Below are 24364 nucleotides of genomic sequence, written 5' to 3' on the forward strand. Positions count from 1 at the left end.
GTAAACGTGCATCATTAAGTTTGGCTAATGTAACTTTTCCTAATGACATCGGCAATAAAAGAATCAGAGTCAGAATAGCGACAGCAAAAAGCTCAGAGTCACAGATCTAAACTTATCCACAGTGATCAACAGGCGCTTGGCAGTGGGATAAAAATAGACTCGGAGCCAACAATGTCAGCCGACTTGAGACCCCTCCAAAACATTGGGGGGGGGGGGGGGGGGGCAACATGACCCAGAGAGGAACAGTGAAATGGAAAAGTGAGGCAGGAAAAAGCGTCGCAGATTGAAGTGGAGCGAGCAGCAGGAGACTGACAAGGACAAAAGAATGAAAAGGAGACAGAATAAGAAAGGCAAAGAGGAGGGAGGAAAATGTGTTAGGCACAAAACGAAAGACTGACAAACAGGGAGAGAGTTTGGGGGCTCACGTCAAGTAAAGAAATAGCAGCTGTAGTTGCTGGGGTGTTGACCAGATGATGTGGCAGGAGTTATTTTGGTAAAGGGTAACTGACCAAACCAAACCAGTTAACACACACACTGTTTAAGAGATACAGAGTGTCATGTTCACTGGTCTTAAAACAAAACTGTGTCAATAGAAAGTCAAAAATAACTTCATGGGCTCTGCTCCTCAAACAAGGATTAAATAAACCCGGCTAACAAGTGTTAGCCTGCTCATCCAACTGTTTAATGTGGATATCATGATAATCATACCAACACACTGATGATTTGTCAATAATTTTCATGTTCAGAATTGTGAAGTTTTCTTGAATTTCCCCTTAAAGTTATGACTAGGTCCTTGTAAAGATAAAAGTTATTCACAGAGGATCTAAAACTTTAAAAGAGCTCCTAAGGTGAAAAGCTTCTAGGAGCAGGAAGGAGGACTTTTAAGAGGCTGAAGAGTTTCCTAAGCAGAGAAAATGGTGGAAACACAAAGAGGTCGCAGAAATATTCTCTAAACGCAAAATGACAGTGAGTAAATGAGGAGAATACCTGTGGTCGATCACATTAGGGATACACACACATTTCCTACTTAACAAAATAACGCCATGATGCCAGAAATAAAATGATCACAACACTAAGATATTTGGGAAAATGTAAAATGCAACAGAGCAGCAGTGATGACTTGGGTCTGTTTCAGCCTCCCATCAGCGGATCGATCACACTAACAATGACAACACTTTCACAGTCAGCAGTTCATTTCATTTCCACTGGGTGTCCACACCCTAAAATTCTTGGGCTCACAAAAGGGCGTGTCTGTGACAACCAATCACACCTGTTAAAAGAAAACATCACACCCAACAACGGGGTCAATCACACTCCTCACTAAGGTAAAAGTTTCTTACAGATTTATACAGAATGCGCCTTTTTCGGGGCAATGGGGGGCGTGAGCAAGTAACAAAAGGTGTAGCTCAGCGTGTGACGTAAACAGTGACGTGGGAGGGAAGCCGCAGCTAGTCAGTCCTTCGGCGACTCTCTCGTAAATCGGCCCGTTCTTCACCGTCCCCGTCATCTGACGGTTAATGGCCCCTTCGAGGACAAGGAGGGCGCGAAATGCTTTGTCTCCCCAGTTGCTCATCGTTACAGTGTCTGTCAGGTTTGCGTTTCCCTCTTGCTACTAGCTGCTCGCTAATTCCTGCTATCAGCTGTTTCCTGTTTATCCTCCGCCAGTGGCTCGCATCAACAGCTCCTCTCGCAGGTCATCAACAGCCCCTCCCGTTGCGGAAGGCTGCCTTGGTCTTTTTAAACTAAATGGGTTCCGCTAATATGTTTACCCTACAAGGCGGAATATTGGGCACCTCGGATCAACTCGCCAATCTGGCTCTGTGTGTCTAAACGCTTGCAGCTTGCCGGCAAAATGGCCCAACATTCGCGGAAAATCTGGCAGTTTAAAAGGGGCTTAAGACTCCTTACTTAAAAAATTTAGGCTAAGTTAGGAGCTTTCTTAGAGTATTCTCAGAATGTTTGTGAATACGGTACCAGAATTCTAATCATTTCTTCTAATAACTCCTGTGACTCCGGTACAACTTAAATTAAAAACCTAGTCCCAATTAAACACCTTTTTACTAGTCCGGTGCGGCTACACATTTTTGACGTTCTAAAATCTAAAACTTAAAATGGCAGAGCTGAAAAAATTCAACAATTTCTACAATCTGGCTTCCACCTCACCATCTGCATTGCCAATTTCCTGTCTCCAAAATGTTTGTAAGCATGGGTCAAAGTTTCTCCCATCAAGTCGTTTTTTATCGATGACAACTTTTCCGTGGGAAGTGGCGTACGCCTCTTTCAGGCCTTGTTTCTAAAAATACATACATAAACAATAGAGGTTGTCAAAAAGGTGCAAAAACATATGTACAGTAATGCCAGAAACGTAAACAGGTTCACGGTAAGTCATAAACATAGCCAGGTTAACAGTAAGGTGTAAAGTCAAAATATACACATGCCAAACGCCAATTTGTTCACGTCATTTGTCTGACAAATGAAATGATTAATCAATTACAAGAAAAAAAGTTGCCAATTCATTTTCGGTAAATGATAAATCGACTAATCGCTCATCACTGGTCCGTACTGAAATCATGATTATGATATATATCCTCAACGTTCTATTTCTACTTCTACTCAAACATTCCCCTCCTAAATCCACAATTCTCTGATTGCATCATCGTCCTGTCATATTTCTCTCCGCTCTGTTTTCTCCCCTTTGTTCCCTCCAACCCCCCGGCAGTGTGTGTCACACTCTGACAGTGTGACTGTGGGAAACGGCCGTAGAAAGACATGGAGCGATTGCATTGTGGTTTGTAGTTATCTGATCATTAATCCTCACTGATCCGTATCAACCCCCGGCCCACAGTTTCCTCTTCACTCCACTGCTCCATCAGACAAAGTGGCCGGCTGGTTGGTTGCGGGACATGGAGGCTTTGTCTTTATTAACAACACTGAAACAGCCTCCAAGCACAGAGGCTGGTCTTACATCACCATCAATCATCAACTATGACAAGATGAATTTGATAACAGCAAAAATCCCATCACTGCAACTTCTCCTTTCATGTTTCCTGTGGTGCAGATGAACTGTTTGAATTCAACACCAGAGAACAAAAGCAGGTCAGATATTTTTAAGGTTTTAAAAAGCCCCGGTCCTCTTCACTGCCTTTCTACCATCACACTTTACAGGACTATAATGTGTATATTTTCATGGTGGAGAAGCAACCCCTGACCCTGGCAGTGCCATGATCTATCCCCATGGTGCAGCTCCTTTCTACTGCAGAGGTGTAATAAAAGGTATACACCATTAACTGGCCTGATTAAATGGTTGTGTCTCTCCCTCCTCCATTGTCCCGCCATGCTGTGCTGCAAAGGCACACAGCATGTAGAGCAGGTATCCCTCATTAACTCACAGATCAAATTCCTCTGACTGAGCTCTTTCTTAATGAACTGCTCATGTTAACTGTACAGAGGATGTAGAAACACAGGCTCCAAAACATGACCACACAACACCCACATGCAGGAGGTGGTCGATTTTAACCCCATACAGTATTAATTTAACAAGAGACTTTGGACAACGGACAAATCAAACAATGGCTCTAGTTAGGATCATTTGCATTTTCATGTCAGCCAGTGAGAAGTGAGGAAAGTAAACAAAGAGCTACAGTCAAGAGGGCGTGAGACCAAAACAAACTTGTTACATAACGTCAGATTATTTTGCTTTAGCCACTGAGTTCTTTGGCAGAAACACTTGGTTTGTGTAATCGTGGTGCCTTGTTCTTTCTGCATTGGAGTGTGTTGTCAATGTGCTCACTGGCTAACTAGTTTTAAGACGGTCTTCCGGTTTCCCTTTTTGAATGACGATCACAGACCTCCGCTGTCGGCTGGTGTGAAGAGTTATTTCCTCTCACGCAGGCACAGAATGTTGGCCATCGATTTAAGTCTTAACATTGTGTTCATTAGCAACTGTAACTGTAACGAAGCTAACTGGGCTAACTGATGAAACTCAAGTTAGCTTGCTCATGTACAACTGCTTCAGCTAGATTATAGGGTAAAATATGTCATCAGAAACATAGTGGACATATTTAACCTGACTCTTGATAGCTCTCCATGTATAAATGTACAAATAAAACAAAGTAATACTGATATTTACATAGAATTGGCAGTTCAAAACCGTTATTTTTGGCAGCTGGGCTACAGCTTGTGATGCTAATATGACTTCAAGTTTACTAACTGCTTTTCTTTTACACATAACTAAAGCCTTAACTGAGACATTGCTTCAGTTTTACAACCCAATAGCCAGAAAAAATGTTCGCACTATACATTGCTGCAAAAAACAGACTGTACATTATTTTTTAGCGTATCATGCTGAAAAATTATCATATTTTGGGTTAAAGAACTCATGTTTGATCGAATGCTACCGGGAAATGCTGCAATGTGTGGGTGAAAAACACATCCAGGTTTGGTGCCACAAACTGCAGTGGGAACGCCACGAAGGGTCATAAAAAAAAAAACATCTGTGTTGTTGTTTGTTGGTTTCTAACAATGGTGGTCTGCAACATGGCACCCATCTACGTAACGTATCCGTTGCTTTCAGAAATGTACTATGCAAACATTTTCTTCTGGTGACTGGGCTGGTTTTATCGGTGCATGATCAATTTACAGGTTTACTGTTTTAATGGACAGTGTTCTTTTTATGTTGCATTCAAATTATAGAAAGATGCACAGCTGCCGAGAAAATCTTTCCCGCGTAAATTCAGGGTGCGAATATTAAATTAATTCAATCTTGTTATTAATAGAAACTGTGAAGTTTGTCGTAGCGTCGAGCAAAGATAAAAGGAGCCTCAAGACCTTGATCAGCTCAAAGGGAAGGAGGCTACCTGTTCAACATGCACTCCACTGCTACTCATTTGCCATTAATCACCATAGCAACACAGTATGCAGCCAGCATCAGACAGCTACGCTATGTCTGCAGGTTCATAACGCACAGGACCACACAGAGGCCTCGTTATAGACCGAAGATCAAATGTGTGGGATTTTCTCATTAATTTAAAGCTGTGGAACTGGATTTCACAAGAGATTATGAGGCTTTAAGAAAAACGTCAAGTATTACCGCTCCAGACAATATCCTCAAGATCTTCCTCGTGCTTTTATTTGGCTCGACTAGGACCTCTCAGACTGTATTCTCTGTGGACGAGCCTTTTTTGGAACAGAGCAGGATGAAAGAGTAAACATCAAAAGCAGCAGTGAGGACGAAGCTAATGAAGTAAGGAGGGGAGCGTACCTTACAGGGGAAGGAGGTGCCAGTCACTGTTAATAGCGATATTTTGGGTAAATTGCCACACAGGTGCAGACAGAAAAGACCGTATTTTGGTTGGAAAAATTGGGGAAAAAATAGTGACCTTCAGTCTGCAAATATTGTCTCAACCGCTGACACTGAATGACAAAAGCCACCAGACCCCTGATGACGTACATGTCAATACCTGCAACGAAATCAACGGATAAATATGAGAAGATGACTATAACATGACAAAATCTGTATTCTGTTGTTGCCCCAGCTTCGTCTCCCACTTGACTTACCGTGATCCAACTGTTACATAAGTCTCTAATCCAGCTGTGCTACTTCTCCTCTTCCCTCCCCTTCCTCTCTCCTTTTCTCCCACCACAGTAATCTGAATCCTAAAAAAAGCCCTTCCTCATTTTGTCTGCTTTTAACACTGACAACATCCCAACACAGGTTTGGAGCTGTGTCTCATAATGAAACCTCTGTGTCCAGGGGACGCTGCGGGACACACAATAATTCTTATGAGCCAGCACGCCAGTGCACGGCTGTTTTCTCTGATATACACACAGGCCAGCGGGTAAAGCTTTGCCCAAACACAAATCCTGTGTGTTTTTGTCACCCACAGCCTCTGTCTCTCCGCCAGGGCCCCATCTCTGAGGGGGGGCGGTGGCCAGGAATAGACTGCCCTTAACCATTTGTAGCAGCTAATGTGGCAAACAGTCATCTCGTAGGTTGTGTTCTGCCTTTTAACACCAGCCAGGGGACTGGAGGAGCTGTAAAGTCGTGAGAGACCTTTCTAAAGCCCTTCAGCACGCTGGGACTCTGCTGGCATTCATTTGATCAAATGAAGACATAGTTGGCCTTTCTCTTTTATCTACAGAGGTTGTGAGAGGTTGCCGCAAGAATAACAGTCATATATTCATAGATAAGATGTAAAGGAGGGCGAGGACAGAGGGGGGGGGACGAGGGTAAATCAACCTGAGACAGGAGACAGCACCAGCAGATGTAAATCAAAATGTTATCAGCTGTTTTGTGAAAGTGAAAAGGTAAACTGTAAAAAAAAAAAAAAAAAAAAGGACAACATATTTAAACCCATTTAAGAGATCATGTCTTGTTAAAGGGACAGTTCACCCCAAAATCAAAAATACATATTCTTCCTCATACCTGTACAACTATTCATCAGTCTAGATTATTCTGGTGTGAGTTGCAGAGTGTTGGAGATATTGGCTGTGGAGATGTCTGCTTCCTCTCAAATATGATGGAACTAGATGGCACTTGGCAAAAAATTATATTTGAAAAACTCAACAGCAATGTCTCTTTCCAGAAAGCATGACCTGTTACTCAAGATAATCTACAGGCATTGTTGTGAGAAGTTTCATGTAGGAACTATTCTCTTTCTACCATACTACACCCGCCAACTGTATCACCTGCTGAGGGAAGTGTATATCTTCTCGAGGACGAGAGGCTCATGCTCGTGACAGCGCAGAGTGTACTCTGGGCACAGACGGAGCAGCAGCATGCCAGGCGCAGTGAAAGTGAAGCTTAGCTGTTCTTTAATTCATAGAGAAATAGAACGCTATATTTCCAACAGCACTCTGATTTAAGGGTTGTCTATTGTTTTTCCAAACTACTTTAAATGAAACCGGCTGCCCTCCCATGAAAACCATGCGTCCTGCTGTCCAGTGCCGCGTCTAAAAGTTTGCTTTTACTCGCCTCTGCAGCAGCTGCTCCTCTAATCTGATCCACTGATCTGATCAGCTCTGATCGATCTGACCACAAACTGAACCTTGAACTCGACAAAGAGCTGCTGAATTCAGAGAGGGGACACAGAATGATCACAAACCAAGCAGCAACCTCGGGGGCTGAAAATGACGCCAACATGGAAGTTCCAAGATCTGCAGTTCAAGAAGCCAGTCAATCCCCACAGACCCCCCATGTTAACATGCCAAACTTTACAGCAGAAATAAACATGTTCACAGCCTGGAACAAAAAACTGTTTTGGTCTCTATAGCGTATTTCTCTTCTTATGACAACAGTATGGAGGGTACATTTTTAAATAACCCCCCAGTTTGATTTCTATAAAGTCTTAAAGTTACGCATAATTAAGGGCGGGCTCCTTTGAGTGTCAACTACTCCCATTATATTTGAGAGAAGGCAGACATCTCTACAGCTGATATCTCCAACACTCTGCAACTCACACTTAAACAATCTAGATTGATAAACAGCACTACAGGTAAGAGGGGAAGTATATATTTTTGATTTGGGGGTGAACTGCGCCTTTAACATGACCACCACACACACATAAAGGCATCCTTCTTATCCAGATCATGACCTCATACAGTGCCCATGCTTTGCACCAGTCTGAGGCATCACGCCATCGCTATTATTATTACCACACGACAAAAAGGCACCATAGAGAAGGGAGTGTAGACAGTGGACACACTTAACACATGCACTGACCCACACACACACACACACACACACACACACACACACACATACAGGATCTAATCAAACCACAGGAGGTCATTTTACAGATAAATCTCATTATAAATAAAATGTCTTCCTGTTATGTCCTAGCCCAGGACACACACACACACACACACACACACACCCATGTCTGCATTTCTATCACTGTGAGGACCCTCAGTGACATAATGCACTCTCTGTCCCTTTTCTCTAACCTTAACCATCACAACTTAATGCCTAACCCTAAGTGATGATGGGCCAAAATGTCCTTATTTTTTAAAAAATGTCCTCACTCTTGTTTCGGTCCTCACTATGTTGCAAGTACGAGACCACACCCATGTCAGTATTTCAGGGACTCTCAGTAACATAATGCATTCTCTATCCCCTTACCCTGACCTTAACCATCACAACTAAATGCCTAACCCTAAGTGATGACTGGCTAAAATGTCCTCACTTTTCTAAAAGTGTCCTCACTCTTTCAGCTAAAAACGTGTTTTGGTCCTCACTACGTAGCAAATACAAGGGCACACACACACACACACACACACACACTGTATATCTTCTTGCATGTAGGCTTAGCCATTCTTCTTTGCCAACAGAGTGAAAAAAGTTAAACAGATTTAGGTTATTACGCAACAAAATGTCCCATTTAAACTTCACGCACTGCAAAACACCATGACACCATATTTTTCTTGACAAAAACTATTTACTGAACTGCACAGGCTCAATACACCAGCAAATTTTCTCGAGTCAGAAAACAGGCTTATAAGCAGGACAGAATGCACAGCCTTCAGAAAATTACATTTCTTTCTCATTATAAAGTGCTGCACTGGATAGATCTGAATAAGTGTCTGCGGTTACTAATAAAGTGTAGCGGGCGACACAGTTTACACTCCACAGCGACAGCTCCTGCACCAGTGGTCAAGATGAAGGTTTAAGGAATTATCTCGTACAATCGTTCTTTTTTGGACGTCTACGACACTTTTTAACTCCTTTATTTCCTTAAAATGTGTCACCTGTTAATATGATTTAATTTCATGTGTTTTTAGTTCCTGTTTTTCAATGTCAAACTTAATCTCTGTCCTCGTAGCAGTTATTGAACTGTGTAAACACCACCGACAACTGTGGAAATAAGTCTTCACTTCACTTCATCATTCTGTCCCCAACAACGTCTAATATGTTGCGTATTAAAAATGTATCATGATGTCGTTGGTAAACTAAATCGAAAACAAGCAAAGCAGTCTGGCGCTCACAGGAAAAATACATCAAGGACAAGTCACAAGTCAATGACAGCGTGATAACACAGGAACAAGATATGAAGTGAAAGGTTCATAAACTTGGGGAGTAAAGTGGACTGAATCAGACGTTCATCCTTTCATGCCTGAAGACGTTTTACTAATTCAGCTTTTTTTTTTTATTAATCGCAAAATTATGAAAGTATGAGAGGCTGGCTACATTTTGGCAGTGACCTTGAGGGGAGTTTGCTGCTCTCTCCGTCCAGAGAAAAGGCTCAGGGCGCCTCGCTTATCACATGTTAATCACCTTGCATGATGTAATGTTTGTTCTTCTATGTAGCCTCATTAAGGGAGCAGGTGTTGAGAATATGGCAGGGTTAATAGAGGGTGATACACAAGTAATGGAGGCACCAGATATACATCAGCCATCCCTCCGATTCTGAATCAATATCCGTATAATTGAATTAATGATTAATTCCTGCATGTCTACTTCATCATGTTGCGGAGAGAGGATGCAAAGGGAGCAGGGTGAGAGATGAGGGGCGTGTTCATTGACCCAGTCCCCCTCCCCTCGCTCCTCTCCGCCTCACCCGTGGATCTGATTTCCCCTGATATTAGCCCTGCTGCAGCATCCGTCAAGCTCCCTACACACTGTCACCACACACTAACTCACCGGTGCGAGCCTGACGAACATACATAAATAAGCGCACACACACACGCTCACACTGGTAGTTATCTCCACAGCACCTGAGCCAGTTTTAAGGTCGGGTGAAAGGGCGGCAGACTGTATATAGAAGCAGATGTCACGTTACTCCAGAGGTGCCCAGTCTGATGAACATCACCAGACCTGTCAGAGTTGGTTCCCACTAAACACTTTATTCTCTAATTCGGCCGCCCACCAACCAGCTGCTTCCTGCTCTGGCTGATAAGCAGAGACCGCTGATGGCACCGGCCTGTTCAGACCTCATGAACCAGTAATGTGGTTTCAGCTCACCGTCATCTACGTGTTATTATGGGGTCATTTCCTGCTAACAGACGAATCAGTGATTACAGAGAATAACGAGGGCTCTCTCTTAAAGTGTTTTTCTGCTGACAGCGACAACTTTAAACCCACCTCTAGTTAAACCTGCAAAACTTAGGGACTGTTCTTTATTTATGAGAGGGGAGGTGGTGGTGCAAAATGGGGGAGGCACTTCAAATAAGTCTTTACGCAGTGGGGAGGCAGTTATGTTTTTCTCTTTGGGTTAGGGACTGTACTTAACTCATATCTTGATCCTCCTCACAGCTGCAAATATTTTTACATGACCCTCCCTGAGTGATGGAAAATGCATGACCCTTCCCTCCATGAATAACCAACATGCTTTTTAAACACACTTGCAGGTTTTGGGGTTCTGAAGATATATAATGTGACAGTAGTTTTTTTTAACCTGTTACACTTATTTATTGTCTATGGGCAATTTTAGTTTAATTTCTATCTATGCACTTATTTTAGCTTATTTTATTTTATGTCTACTTTAATACCACTGTATTATTGTTGATGAGGGGAAGTGTGTGTGTGTTTTTTTTAAAGAACTACTGGACAGTTGAATTTTCCTTTGGGGATGAATAAAGTTCTATCTATCTTTCTATCTATTATTTATTAGTGTGAGGATTGGATGGTCGAATGTACAGGGGTTGTGGCTGTCAGCACCACAGGAGTAACACTCCTAACTTCATTGTGTTTTTTTAATGATACAGTGTCAATAAAAGGCATTTTGATTCTGATAAAATAAACACAAAATACAACCATTCAAAGTTGAAAATCATTTCTCTAAACCAAGTAAAAAACTTAACTCCCTCCGTGCTAAAACAAAATATAAAGTGCTAAATAAATAAAAGTGCTTCCTTCCCCTCTCGAAAGTAATGAACAGTCCCTTAGGGGAGGGACAGTCACAGCCGCAAGAGGTTTTGAAAAGCATATTTACTAAGGATAAGCGAGTACACTATTATCTGTATCCCTATACCACTCGGAATGGGCGGAGTTTAATCTGGAAGTGGGCGGGATTTAACCAGGAGTTGTTATTTTAAGCCTGAAATTATGGGTTGATCAGAAGGTGCTATACTTATTCATTATTTATTCATTCATGCTGCGGGGTGCTGGAGCCTATCCCAGCTGACACTGGGTGAGAGGCAGGGTACACCCTGGACAGGTCACCACAACCATTCACACTCACATTCACACCTACGGACAATTTAGAGTCACCAATTAACCTGCATGTCTTGAACTGTGCTAGGAAGCCAGAGTACCTGGAGAAAACCCATGCTGACACAGGGAGAACATGCAAACTCGGGAACCTGGAACCCTCTTGCTAATCACTGCAACCCCATGCCACCCGCTATGATTATTATTTATCTGAAAAGTAATTACAGAAAATCTCCGAATTGAGTTTCAGATCACTTTTGATCTCAAGAGTACTCTGATGAAACGAGTTAAAGGGTTTTTTGGGGGGTAGTTTTTCCTTATCAGCTGCGAGGGTCCAAAGACAGAGGGATGTCGTGCGCTGTAAAGCCCTCTGAGGCAAACTGTGGTTTGTAATAATGGGCTTTATAAATAAAATTGAATTGAAAGAGTAGGAGACTAAACACACCTAACCAAATTTTACTCGTATGATATTCGCAGTTGTAAAAAGTACATCAGAGCGCAGGGCTCTACCCTGAGACCTCCCAAATCACAACATTTATCGTAGCCAGAAACTGTGACATATGGTAGGTTACGGTGGAGGGAGGGTCATGCATTTTACCCCTGTCACTCACAGAGGCTTAACTAAAAAACAAAGTCCCACCCCAGGCACCCCGCCACTCTGATAAATAAAGTACAGTCCCTTATGTCTCTATTAGTGTGTAAGTGAGTGTGAGACTGAGCGCTGCAGAGTCCCAACAAGGCCTGATTGGGATTTATTCCCCCTGCAGACCACAGCCACTGGAAGCCATGAGACAGTTAAGCATGCATGCATATTGTAGCTCACCAAAGCAATTTAACTGGGCCAGCCAAGTTCATTTCTATTCTGCACATTCACCAGCCATCACTGCATCTGTAGCCACTGGCACATTCCCCATTCAGCTCCACAGAAAAAACATTGTAAAGCCCCACAGCCAGTGGCCTGCCAGAGCTGCTCGGGTGCAAATGTTTACCATCATGCCCGACTCTGTGCTATGAATGTAATATGTGACATTATATGAGTGCACTTGCAGACACAGAGCTACAGTTGTGACAGTGTTGACAGACGGGGGCCCTTACGTATCTGCTGATGATGTTCCGGAGCAGGGTGAAATCCATCCTTCAGACAGCTCCGGCGGCGACTTGACTGTGCAGCAGAGACGTTCAGCTCCCCTCGGATCTTCGTGGACGCTACCTAATGTGGATCTTTCCACCAGTATCCATCGCTCACCACCTCCTCCTCCTCCTCCTCCTCCTCCTCCGCCGCCGCCGCCGTGTGTGTGATAGCGAGGAGCAGCGCTCTCAGTCGGCTCTTCTGATTTTCATGGCATCCCCGGGCAGAGCCATGCAGCGACCGAGCGATTACAACAACCCGCACTGACGCTGCTGGCTACATTTCAGGATGAAATATCACCGCATGCAAAGCTCCAGACCTGTGCAGAGTCCTCCCGCTTCCTCCGTGTGTGTCAGGCTGTGTTATTCTTGCAGGAGACGGTCCCTCATGGAGGCTGTCTCTGTCCCGCTCTGTGTTGGCCCTCGGTGTAGCGGCAACGCGAAACGTCCACACAGCGCTCACCCGTCAGATGACTACGCTGCGCATGCGCACTGAGGGCTGTTCTCACCTCTCCTGGAGTGTATCTGAATACACGCTGCAAGTAATAATCACCTCCACATGCAGAGAGAGAGGACACCTGACTCATGATCATGTCCAAGAATCAAAGTAGGACGCCACAGAGAGCCTCACTGTGACTGTGGCTTGACTACAGTCATTTTAAATACTACATTCACATCATTTACTTCAGTAGCACCAGTGTTTAATAGCCTATTTTATTACAAATAAAAGACCTGCATTAAAAATTGTAGTGGCAGATAATTAAAAGTACACAAGTATTATCAGCCAAGTGTACATGCAGGCTATTTTTGTGATTGCTAAGGCACTATCTTTGAAACTATCAGCTGTTTTCTGCAAAACTCTACACCAGGGGTGTCAAACTTATGGCCCAGGGGCCAGAACCAGCTGCCAAAGGGTCCAATCCAGCCCTCTAGATGACTTTGCACACCTAATGTTGATGCACATGTGAAGGCTGAGAGGTTTCAGGAGTTAAACAGTGAGCAAATACCTAATTTAAAATGCTGCCTCGGAGGCTTCTCCACCCTGACAAGAATACAGCTCTCTAAAGTAACAGTGAATACTTACTGTGGTCATATTTAAATATATATAACATTGTGCAAAATATTATCAATCAGCAGCTTCAGTACAGAAGAATCTGTATCAGACTGTCTTAAAACTGTATGGGTGGGACCCTGCTGCTATTAGGCACTGACACAACTTCAGATTGTAAATGGTTTGTAAGGCAGAGGAGAACTTAACCTGCTTCTTCAGTAGCTTTCACTCTAGTCAGAGTGGAAAATGATGACCAAAAAAAGTCACATGTAATGAAAGTGACTTAATTTGTAAAAACTGAGACATACTGTTGAATTTGCACATAATTTTCTGCGGATATCGTGGGCTGTTCATCATTTATTTTGTACATGGATGAACATTTTCAGAATTTTTACACTAAACGGGAAACATTTGCAAGGGGTTATCACTTATTGGTTATTGTGCAGCGGTTTTACTGGTTTGGCTCACTTGAAATTAAACTGAGCTGTATGTGGCCCATTAACTAAAATGAGTTTGACACCCCTGCCTTAGGCCAAGCAAGTAAAACATTACACATCTTTTGCAAAAGCAAACAGTGTCACTTTGGAAAGGCAATTAGCAAAATAGTGGTGGAATGTAACTAAGTACTTTTACTCATGCACTGTACTAAAGTACAATTTTGAGGTAATTACACTTGAGTATTTCCATTTTTTGCTACTTTCTACTTCTTCTTCACAACATTTATTTTAAAGCTTTAGTAACTAGTTACTTAGTTTAGTTAAATTCTCCTAAAGTCCTAATTTGTCCACTCACTGGAGTTCAATCTTCAAAACACTATCAGATCTTTTTAAAATGAAAATTCACCCAGATACTTTGACAGCCATCTTTGGCACAGCAGGAGATGGAAATAAGAATCTTTCAGGATCTAAACTCAAACTTACAAACTTTATCTTTGATTAGCACAAAGGTTAATCCTTCTCCACTGGAAGAACCCTCATCCACCGAGCTGGAGTCAGTACGAGCTGGACTTTTGTACAAAGGCAAAAATAGAGCAAAAGGAAATAAAAAGACAAAAGTTGTGGTTTAATTTACTGTATAACAACGCAACATTATGATATATGCTGGTATTGTTTTTTTAAATGTAGTAACTATAGCTGTCAGATAAATGTGGTGGAGTATAAAGCAGCATAAAATTAACTACTTAACTACTTACTCAAGTTAAGTACAAGTACTTGAGTACTCAGTTACTGTGCCCAGTGTACTGCAGGTCTCACTCTTTGAAGTATTTGTTATATAACAATTCTATATATAAAACAGGTAACTGTAGATTTAACCTCTGTCACATATTTAGGCAGAGACATTTCACATGCTCTAAATCCCAGCCGCTTGTTTCCACAATATACTCCGACTGCACATACATACGCACTCTCTCATGCACACACACACACACATGAAAATTCACTGTTACAATGACAGTAATAATCCCTCAACATGTATCTGTGGTCAGCAGTGAGCTTGTGGTGAACTTAATGTGCTGTAATGTTCCCTGTGTCACTTTCGATGACGGCCTCTGTCCTTTACTTCTGAACTCACTGTTAATTTATCATTTGCTAATGCTTTCTTATATCTTTACCCTTGCAAGGCTGCTGGAGGGGTCGTAGGAGTTTGCCCATCCAGTCTACATGTGTTATGGGGACTCGGACATGGCTTACGACCGCGTCCCTCTGGGAGTCTTGTGGGGGCTACTGCGGGATCATGGGGTACCAGGCTTGCTGCTACAAGCCATCCGGTCCCTGTATGACCAAAGTGAGAGCTGTGTCCACATACTTGCCGTAAAGTCAAACACGTTCTTGGCGGGTGTTGGCCTGAGCCAGGGTTGTCCCTTGTCTCTGGTTCTGTTTGTGATATTCATGGACAGAATCTCGAGGCGCAGCCGGGGGGAGGAAGGGCTTCAGTTTGGGGACCTAAGAATCGCATCTCTGCTGTTTGCATCACACCGTGACCTCCAGCATGCACTGGGGCAGTTTGCAGCCGAGTGTGAAGCAGTCAGGATGAGAGTCAGCACGTCCAAGTCTGAGGCCATGGTTCTCTGCTGGAAAACAGTGGATTGCGCCCTCTGGGTTGGGGGAGAGTTACTGCCTCAAGTGAGGGAGTTCAAGTATCTCAGAGTCTTTGTTCACGAGTGAGGGTGGAATGGAGCGTGAGATGGATCAGTGGTTTGGCGCAGCGTCTGCAGTGATGCGGGTGCTCCGCCAGACCGTCGTGATAAAGAGGGAGCTGAGCCAGAAGACGAAGCTTTCGATTTACCGGATCCATCTATGTCCCAACCGTCACCTATTGTCATGAGCTCTGACCGAAAGAATGAGATCACGCATACAAGCGACCAAAATGAGTTTCCTCTGTGGGGTGGCTGGGCTCAGCCTTAGAGATAGGGTAAGGAGCTCGGACATCTGGAGGGAGCTCGCAGTAGAGCCGCTGCTCCTTCACGTCAAAAGGGGTCAGTTGAGGTAGTTCGGGCATCTGATTAGGATGCCTCTCTGGCGCCTCCCGTTGGAGGTGTTCCGGGCATGTCCCACTGGTAGGAGGCCCCGGGGCAGACCCAGAATCCTCTGGAGAGATAACATATCTCGTCTGGCCTGGGAACACCTTGGGGTCCCTCAGGAGGAGCTGGAAAGTGTTGCTGAGGAGAGGGATGTCTGGGGTGCTTTGCTTGGCCTGCTGCCCCCATGACGGATGAAGCGGATGAAGATGGATGGATGGATGTGTTTTTAGTATCTTAGAATAAGCCATTTATATCTACATACGAAGCAGGTCCTACTCCAAGGAATCATGTTACTTCTACAGTAGCCCAGAACGCACAAACCAAATGGCTCAAGATAGCGCCATTCGTGTTTTTGCGTCAGCCATCATAATTCTCCTTAACGTTTGGCACGTGGAAGAAGTTTCAGTTCTGCAACTTCACCACTTGATGCCACTAAATCCTGAACACTGGACCTTTAATAGGGGCTTTTAATCATCAAATCTACTGATGTAAGTGTTCATAAGCAGTTAATAAATTAGATTTTGTTCTAGATCAAGTGCTCAAACACTTATTTAAGTGTAAAAATGTGCTTTAAAAGACACTATTAATGATTTATCGACCATTAATAAAGTCCTATTGTATTGAACACAGCCTGTAAACAACAGTAATAACAGTAATGTTACCGAGCTCATGTTAACTGCAGCGACACATCAGCAGACGTGTCATTGTTATACTCGATGTGACTCACAGAAACCTCACAAAACCCAACTGCATTTACGAGCAAAGAGAACATCTAAAATTAGCTCCGTCTCCATTTAGGGGGATCCTCTGGCTGCGGGGCGGCAGGGCGTGATGTCTGCCCCAGACGATTCATTTGCGGAGTTATGACTTTCAATTAGCACAGACACTATTAATAATGCATAGGGACCCGGCACTTTCAGCTCCGACCTACTAATGCTGGATGCTGCTGTTTACCTCCCTGAAGACCCTGGGGCACTTAGTGTCTAATGATGAGTTGCCTCGGTGGACAGATTACAGCACGCTCTTTGTTTATGGGCTGTGACAATTATATGCATGTTGTGTTTAATGTCATTGTCATGTTGTGGAGATATCGGAGTGTCTCTTATTCCCTTTTCAGGTCATACCAACAAAAAACACAGTAATCAGAAGTTGAAGATGGCTAATGCTCTGCCACCAGCAGGTATAAAAATATCATGTGCACTGCTGAGTTTTGGGATTAAAAGCATCTTAAATGGCTCACAAACTGGAGTCCCTGCAGAAGAGACAATGACTTCATCTTGTAACTGTAATTTCTCATTGTCTGAATCTAAAGTTAAGAAAACCTTATCGTGTGTACTAATTTTCCCCTCTGAGAGCAGCTGGCTGTAGTTTCCCAGATGAAATTGCCGCTCAGCGAGAAGCTCAGGTTGATATTTCCACTGCTTTTGCTGTGATTATCACATAGCTGACCAACTATTTCTATTCCATCTGAGAGGAGGAACTGGGTCATTGTTCACGCCTTCCTTCTGTCTTGTGTGTGGGCGAGGCACAGCTACATATGGGGCAGTGGGTTACGTTCCTCATGTTGCCATTAGTCCTGCGTGGGAGGAATCTGCCATCTGCATATCTGGAACAGCTTTTCACATTAATAAGAGATAGTAATGAGTGGTAGAAATCGAGAGACATCAGATTACAAATAGATTCAGCTGCTTGCAATCTAAGCAGACGTGGACTCTTTTTTTAGACAGAATTATGGTGGTAAACAAATATAAAACTAAAGTATCATTAATATTTTTGGGGACTTTTTGCCTTTAACGACAGGACAGTTTAAAGTGTGAAGGGGGAGAGAAAGGGAATGACATGTAGGCTAAAAGGAGGGAACTGGGGATTGGCTAACAACAAGGGTGTGGTGGGGAGACAAGGGAAGACTCTGGGAACAGGGACGGACTAACGAGACAGGTGTGACGTGAAGTAAAACCAGACATGAGACAGTTATGTGTAGGTTATCACAGAAGTTAACATCGCCCTGGTTCCCTCAAGAAAAAGTCAATGGGATTTTTCTATAGACTTTAGGATTATTGCAGAAAATAAACTCTTTATAAATAAACAAACATTATGCTATTTATACATTTTGTTCAGCGAGATAGTCCTCACAAACGAACACCACTTTTATTTTTTTCGAAGTGTAAAAATGCAGTCGCCAGAAGTAAAAAGCAAACATTAGGCCATAACCTAATTACACCATGGTCACATGACTTTGTGTTGCCCCCACAACACGGCTGTAATGGGCCGCTCTGCTCTTTTACTTTTATTTTTACTGTTTAGCAAATTTGAGTCTTCATTTTAATTCGTACACATTATAATGCCTTATAAGAATGCTTTATGATGTGTTGTTGTGCGTGGAATGTCGTTTATGTGTTGTTTATCCGTTGGTGTTGGTGAAAGTAGCTAGCAGTGTTGCTAATGATAAAGTAAATAAATAATAATAAATAACTCCGCTACTGCAATAGCGACGACTGCTTTCTTGGAGGCATCCATCTTTGTTTACTTTTAGGTTGTAAATGGTACAAACGCAAACGGGGACGCATATCGCCAATTTAAACAGGAAGTTATGACATTTTACAGCATCATCTTGAGTCTCACCGCTCGTAGCAACGTAAATGGATCACACAGTAAAGCTGTGTCGAAGTCTCATTTAGCCATCTTAGTAACCATCTTTTTTTCAGACAAGTCGAGGCTTCAAAATTCACAAGTGGGGTATTTACCTGACACTCAAGGTGCTAAGATGAACTGGCACTGAGAGAAAACAAGACACACACTAAATGCTCTGGTGAGGGGAAGGATAAGGAGACACAGGTGAGACAATCAGGGTGGGAGGGAAAACACACAGGAGCAGGAAGTGGAGTGATCTGAAACTAGAGGAGATGTGAGTTTCAAAGTAAAACAGGAAACAACATGAATGAATGAAATAAAAAGGCATGACCTAAGAAACTTGAGCTGTGACGATGTCGTAGAACAAAACATGAAAGTCTCTTACGCTTGTATTAACCACAGGCCTTGTTTCAGGCATCTAACCAAAAACCCATCAACTTCAAGACGAAGGAACGGGGAATGCTAAAATGCTAACTCATTCCTGGGTTTCAGGACTCATTCCTGCAGCACATGATTGCTAGTTGACTGAAAAATACTCAACACGCTGTTACAAATAATTCATTGTAATATTGTTTAAAACCTGCTTGGATCTTAGGGTGGAGTTATTGATTCTGGAGAAAGATTATTGATATTTGCACAGTGGAGTTCAGATTTAGTGCCCCTCTCGCTCCCACTGCCTCTCCCCGTCCTGTGCACGAGCACAAACACTTGTTTGGCTGGAATGTTGTTGTGTGACTCGGGCCAGCCTCTTTGTTTGTTTCCCATTTACAGAGAAAGGCTGTGTATGTCATGAGCACCAGATCTTTTCCAGCACACAATGAGAAGATATCTGCAGAATGTGACAAAAAGTGTAGGGATTTAAATCACCGACTGCACCTTTAAGACAATGTAGGTTCATCCAGTTGACGTCTAAATGCTGACATGTTGTTTATGAGCTGAAACCTCAAACTGCTTCTCACTGATGTATTTTAATGGTGAATAGGTCTTTTGTATCACTTTTCCATGTTTGGTTTAATCATTACAGCTCTGGTTGCCACGCCTGCAGCTGACTCTGTACTACTGTCAGCACAAACAGAGGATCCTATTCTGCTGCAGGTTTGAATTTATCCCTGTATCAACTCACTGGCCGCGGGAAATAAAGAATAAGCTTTGTTTTAATTTAATCAGGCATAAAGGGGGTCAGCTATATCACAAGGACTGCTGTCTCACTTTCTGGTTTTCAAAAAGGCAGGACTGCTGCTCAGGTGCTGATAAGCTTTGTATTTTACAATAAACTCGTAAAATAAGTCAAAACTAAACAAGAATTATGGTTTAAAAAATAGTATTTTGATGAGCAACTAAAAAATAATATGGCCGCACTATAAATGCTATAAAATTAAGAAATCTATAACTTTTTGTCATCCGTAAGACATCAGCTCCGTAAGATCTGACCTCCATCATGTATGCTATTTAAGAAGAAACAAAAAAGGTTTAATAAGTCAGACTTGATCTTTAAAATATATTTTTACAGCCTTATTGAAAAATCAAATACTCCAATAATGTTTTGCCCCAGTTGTGGAAAATGAGGGATACACTACATAAAAGAGGCCATTAAATGAATGTAAGTTCAGGTATAGTAGTGTAACTTAAATAAGGGAGTCTGTCACTCCATCACTGGTTATGTTAACCTTGCAAACTTTGCATTTACATTTTCTTTAGATATGTACACTCTGTTTGCATTTGTATTTATTTAGATATTCACCCTTTACTTTTTACTTTGAAGCACCTTATACAAAATATATAATAAATAAATAAAATAACATAAAATAATAGATAAATAAATGAATAAATAAATAATTAAATCAAATAAAACAAGATAAAATTAAACAAGATAAAATAATAAATAAATAAATAAAATAAAATAAGATAAAATAAAATTCTGCATCTGTACACATATTCATTTATTCATATTATCCATAGCCAAGTATTCATTACTTCAGCACTGCTTTTGCACTTTAATTTAATCACCTTACATTGCAATACCTGCACTGTCAACCACAATTTTGTATTACCATAATATCTACTGTAGTAACAGCTCTCTGTATTGGTCCTGGAACTAGATGATCATTTCACTGTTGTTCACATGTTTATAATATTTTACCTACTTTTTTCTATCCATATGTGTATCTGTGTTTTTGTATGTGCTGTGTTAAAAGTCACTGGGTGGTATCCCTCGATCTTAGAGGGTAAAAAAGATAAAGATGAACAAGATCTCCTGATTATAAAGTGACGTATTTATTATTTGTAGTTTCCTGACACCCGTACCTGCTCCTGATCATGGCTTTAAAGTAAAATAGAAAGCTTGAAACAGCAAAATTGTCACTTTTCTTTTACTTTACTCCCTAACCTAAGTTTTTAAAGGTGTTTTCTGTGTCATAACAGTGTTACTGGCCCCTTTTTTTAATAGTTTATCTGATGGTACGTACATGATGAAGGGGTCCACAAGGGTCCAGTTGTTAAATTAAATGGAATAAGCCTCAGTTGATTTCATTAATTTGCATCATGAGCTTTCAAAGTGAAACGACTAGGGGTAATTTAGTGTAATATTTAGGGGAATTAACACCTTACTTGATGGTTGTTTGGATGCAACAGAGGAGTAAACACAGGTATTTGGCGCCATCTTGTGGTTGTGACACAAAAACACACAGTCAGCCTCTTAAATACTTCACACTCATACTGTATCTCCTCCACGGCTCTCTGTTGGTTTGGATTCAGGTAATTTGGCAGCTAATTAATTGCTTTGATTAGTTGTAATTGAAGTACCGTTAAAGCCCGTGTTCACCCTGTATCACAGGAGGATAAATTATCACAAGGTGACAATTAGGCCGTCAGTGTTTTGTCTACTGTTTATTAATCGCTGAAGCTTCAACAGATTTGTTGTTACTTGACTGAATGAGTTTCTGAGTGTGTTCAGTGATTGCTTGAGTGATTTTTTAGCTGGTGAATGAGTGAACAGAGCGAAGCAGCTTCACAGGTTCATGTGTGACCTGTCGACTCATGTCAGAGGTTACAGAGTGTGGCAGCCAGCACAGCTTGTGAGACTACAGATTGTGTGAGTAAGCGCTGCACACACACTGCAGGACGCCGGGCCCTCTCTGAGCAAAGATAATAGGTGTGTTTTGTGTCTCTGGCGGTGCTGATGTGCGTCACATGCCTCCTCTCTCCATGCCCAGTCCGGGTGCCAAGAGAGGGGCTTAAACCTGCGTCTGGAGATGGGAGCTGTGGAGATCCCAGGGAGCGGATGCTTGGCACCGTGAAATAGGATTTGGGGAGGACCGAAGCAATGAAGCGAGAGGGAGAAGAAGAGCAACTGCCAAGTCCTCTCTACGGATTTGATGCCCCCCTCCTCACCCCTTAAACATATTCAGCCTGTGCACAAACACACACACATGCACAGAGGGAGAGGAAAGCAAAGAGGAGAGAAGGAGAACAGTGTTTGGAGCAGTAACACAGTGCAGTCGGAGAGACGGTGACCTGAACATGTGTTCCTCACCGTAACCAACTCAGACAACGCACTAATCCTGCCAGGGCCTTCACCAGGTGCATGTTTATATATGTGTGTGTGTGCCTATATGAGCTGGTGGCTTCCTGCAGATCATCCTCTATAAGTGACAAGAAACAGGAAGGAGGAGAGGGGGGAAACAAAGGGGCGGGGCTACTCACATGGCTGTCAAAGGGGGTGATTGATTTTCCGCCCCTTGTTATCAAGGCCAGCAGCCACCAGGACCCCTAATACCCCCCTGTCTGACACACACACACACACACACACACACACACACACACACACACACACACACACACACACACTCTATCAGCGGCTCAATACCCAGAAAATAGGCCTATCAAGTATCATCTGTCTTTCTCTGCCTCTCACGTGGTCATAACAAATATCTAATCAGCATAGTTGGCTCTGTGTGCACGCGGAGGAGAGAGTAGAAGAAAGGGAAAACATAGTTGGCTCGGTTCCCCCGTGGCTGACAGAGCACAAGAAAGTGGAAAACAAAATCATTTACGAACCCCGAGCACCCCGGATGATTGAAGAGACGGTTCAGAAACGCAAAGATGGATGTCTCTGAGTGGACGCTTCTGGGTATTTCTATTTCAGATCACATCTTTGTGTTTATCTCCGCGCTGAATTCTGATCTGAGGGAAGCATCAAACCTCAAAGTTGATAGCGTCGGAGCTGGACGGCTGTAAAATGTTGCTCAAAGAGAGGAAATCAGCACAGTGTGGTGATAAAAAGGCAAAACAGTGGAACCCCTGCATTGCTCTCTTCCTCTTTCCCTCCACTCCTTCCTTTCCTTGCCTCTTGTTCCATGCCCTCTGCAGCCCTCTCTTGAATGATTGTGCCTTTTTTTTCTTTTCCTCAATTTTCCACAAAGGACTTGTGCAATTTTGCCATTACTCATATTATTGCTGGTGGCTGCAAACCGAGTCTTGGCTCCATTCCTCAGGGGTAATTGGAAACTGCAGGTGTGAGAGGGCACATTAGCATACACAAGCCTTGCACAGCGTACTGCTTCAGCCTTAATGGCAGCATGAAAAATACATCTATCACGCTAATGCCGAAGAGATGGATGTGTACTGTAGTTACACCACTGAGACCAGTCATAAAAATGTGATATCCTGTGGTGTTAGTGAGCTTGAGCACTCTGTTCCCAAAGTGTGTCTCCGTATGTTTGTGTGTGTACCTGAGACTCAGAGGGAAAAGGAGGGCAAGACAAAGTGACGCCGAGTGTTACACGTGCTGTATGTTAATATACAGAAAATGCAGATTATGTGCCAAGTAGAGTTTATTTGTTTAACTCACGCCGGTTGGGATCATTTTACAAATGTGCATCAGTGTATACCTCGCCAAAATAAATGAGTCATACTATGCTGGTTGAGTAGATGTCACTCTCTGACACATTTTATTGTGCACTCGTCTACACTGTGCTCTGTGTTTATAGAAAGTTGGAGAACTGAGTTTTGCAGCTGTCATAAAAAGTTTATCTGCAGAGTGGAGAGTCGATCCACAGCTGCAGGTTTCAGAGGATTCAGGTGGAGGGAAGAATGATATCAACCGGTGCAGGTCTTGTAACACAGTGGTGTCCAACCTTTTCTTTAAAGGGACAGTCCACCCTCAAATCAAAAATACATATTTGTCTCTCACCTGTAGTGCTATTCATCAGTTTAGATTGTTTTGGTGTGAGCTGCTGAGTGTTGGAGAAACCCAGTCTTAATCCGAAGTTGTCGAAATCTGTTGCTTGGGCATAGACTTGCGGCAACAGGCACTGATGAAAAAAGCTGTCCTTTAATGTCGGCCAGGGGCGGCTGGCCAATAGACGGCGATAGGGCGCCGCCCCTCCTTGAGCCACAAAAGAAAAGAAAGATGATGATAATAAATGTATGATTATCATCATCATTATTGTCATATATACACACAATATATTAATTATTCTGATCATTTTCACTTGAAACAACTCGTCCTGCCTCTGAATATCCAATCAGATGCAGTGTGAAGTCACGTTCCAGCCCTTTGGCGCGATATCAGCCTGGCTGGAAATCGCCCCAACTCACTCTCATAGACTTCCATGTAAAATGCTTTTTTTTCTAAATGCAGGCACTCCAATGCAATCTCTGTGGGTTCCGGGAGGGCATGCCCCAACGTGTTTTCATCATACGTAAACCACCAAGTATCATTCATGTGCTCCTCGGATGGTCCGATTTCCCATGTCGGGAAGTCGTTCTTACTTCATTGTGTGTTCATGAGCGTTTAAGTCCTAATGTGGAGACATCATGGACATTACAAAGAAGATGTGTTGTATTTTATCACTCAAAATGTTTAATAAACACGTCGTCAACCGTT

The 24364-nt window shown here is 42.7% G+C and overlaps 1 protein-coding gene across 4 annotated transcripts in view; it reads right to left on the minus strand.

Moving 5' to 3' along the window:
* The window catches only part of LOC126392576 (phospholipid-transporting ATPase IH-like), a 52894-nt gene extending 40199 nt beyond the window's left edge, over nt 1-12695 (minus strand). For all 4 annotated transcript variants that reach the window (XM_050048019.1, XM_050048020.1, XM_050048022.1 and 1 more), the window contains exon 1: nt 12242-12695. In XM_050048019.1, the coding sequence (XP_049903976.1) occupies nt 12242-12280 (39 nt within the window). In that variant the 5' untranslated portion in view covers nt 12281-12695. The remainder of the gene's footprint in view (nt 1-12241) is intronic.
* Between the last annotated feature and the right edge of the window lie 11669 nt (nt 12696-24364).

The sequence above is a fragment of the Epinephelus moara genome, chromosome 7 (genome assembly GCF_006386435.1).
Source record: "Epinephelus moara isolate mb chromosome 7, YSFRI_EMoa_1.0, whole genome shotgun sequence".
Classification (NCBI taxonomy): domain Eukaryota; kingdom Metazoa; phylum Chordata; class Actinopteri; order Perciformes; family Serranidae; genus Epinephelus; species Epinephelus moara.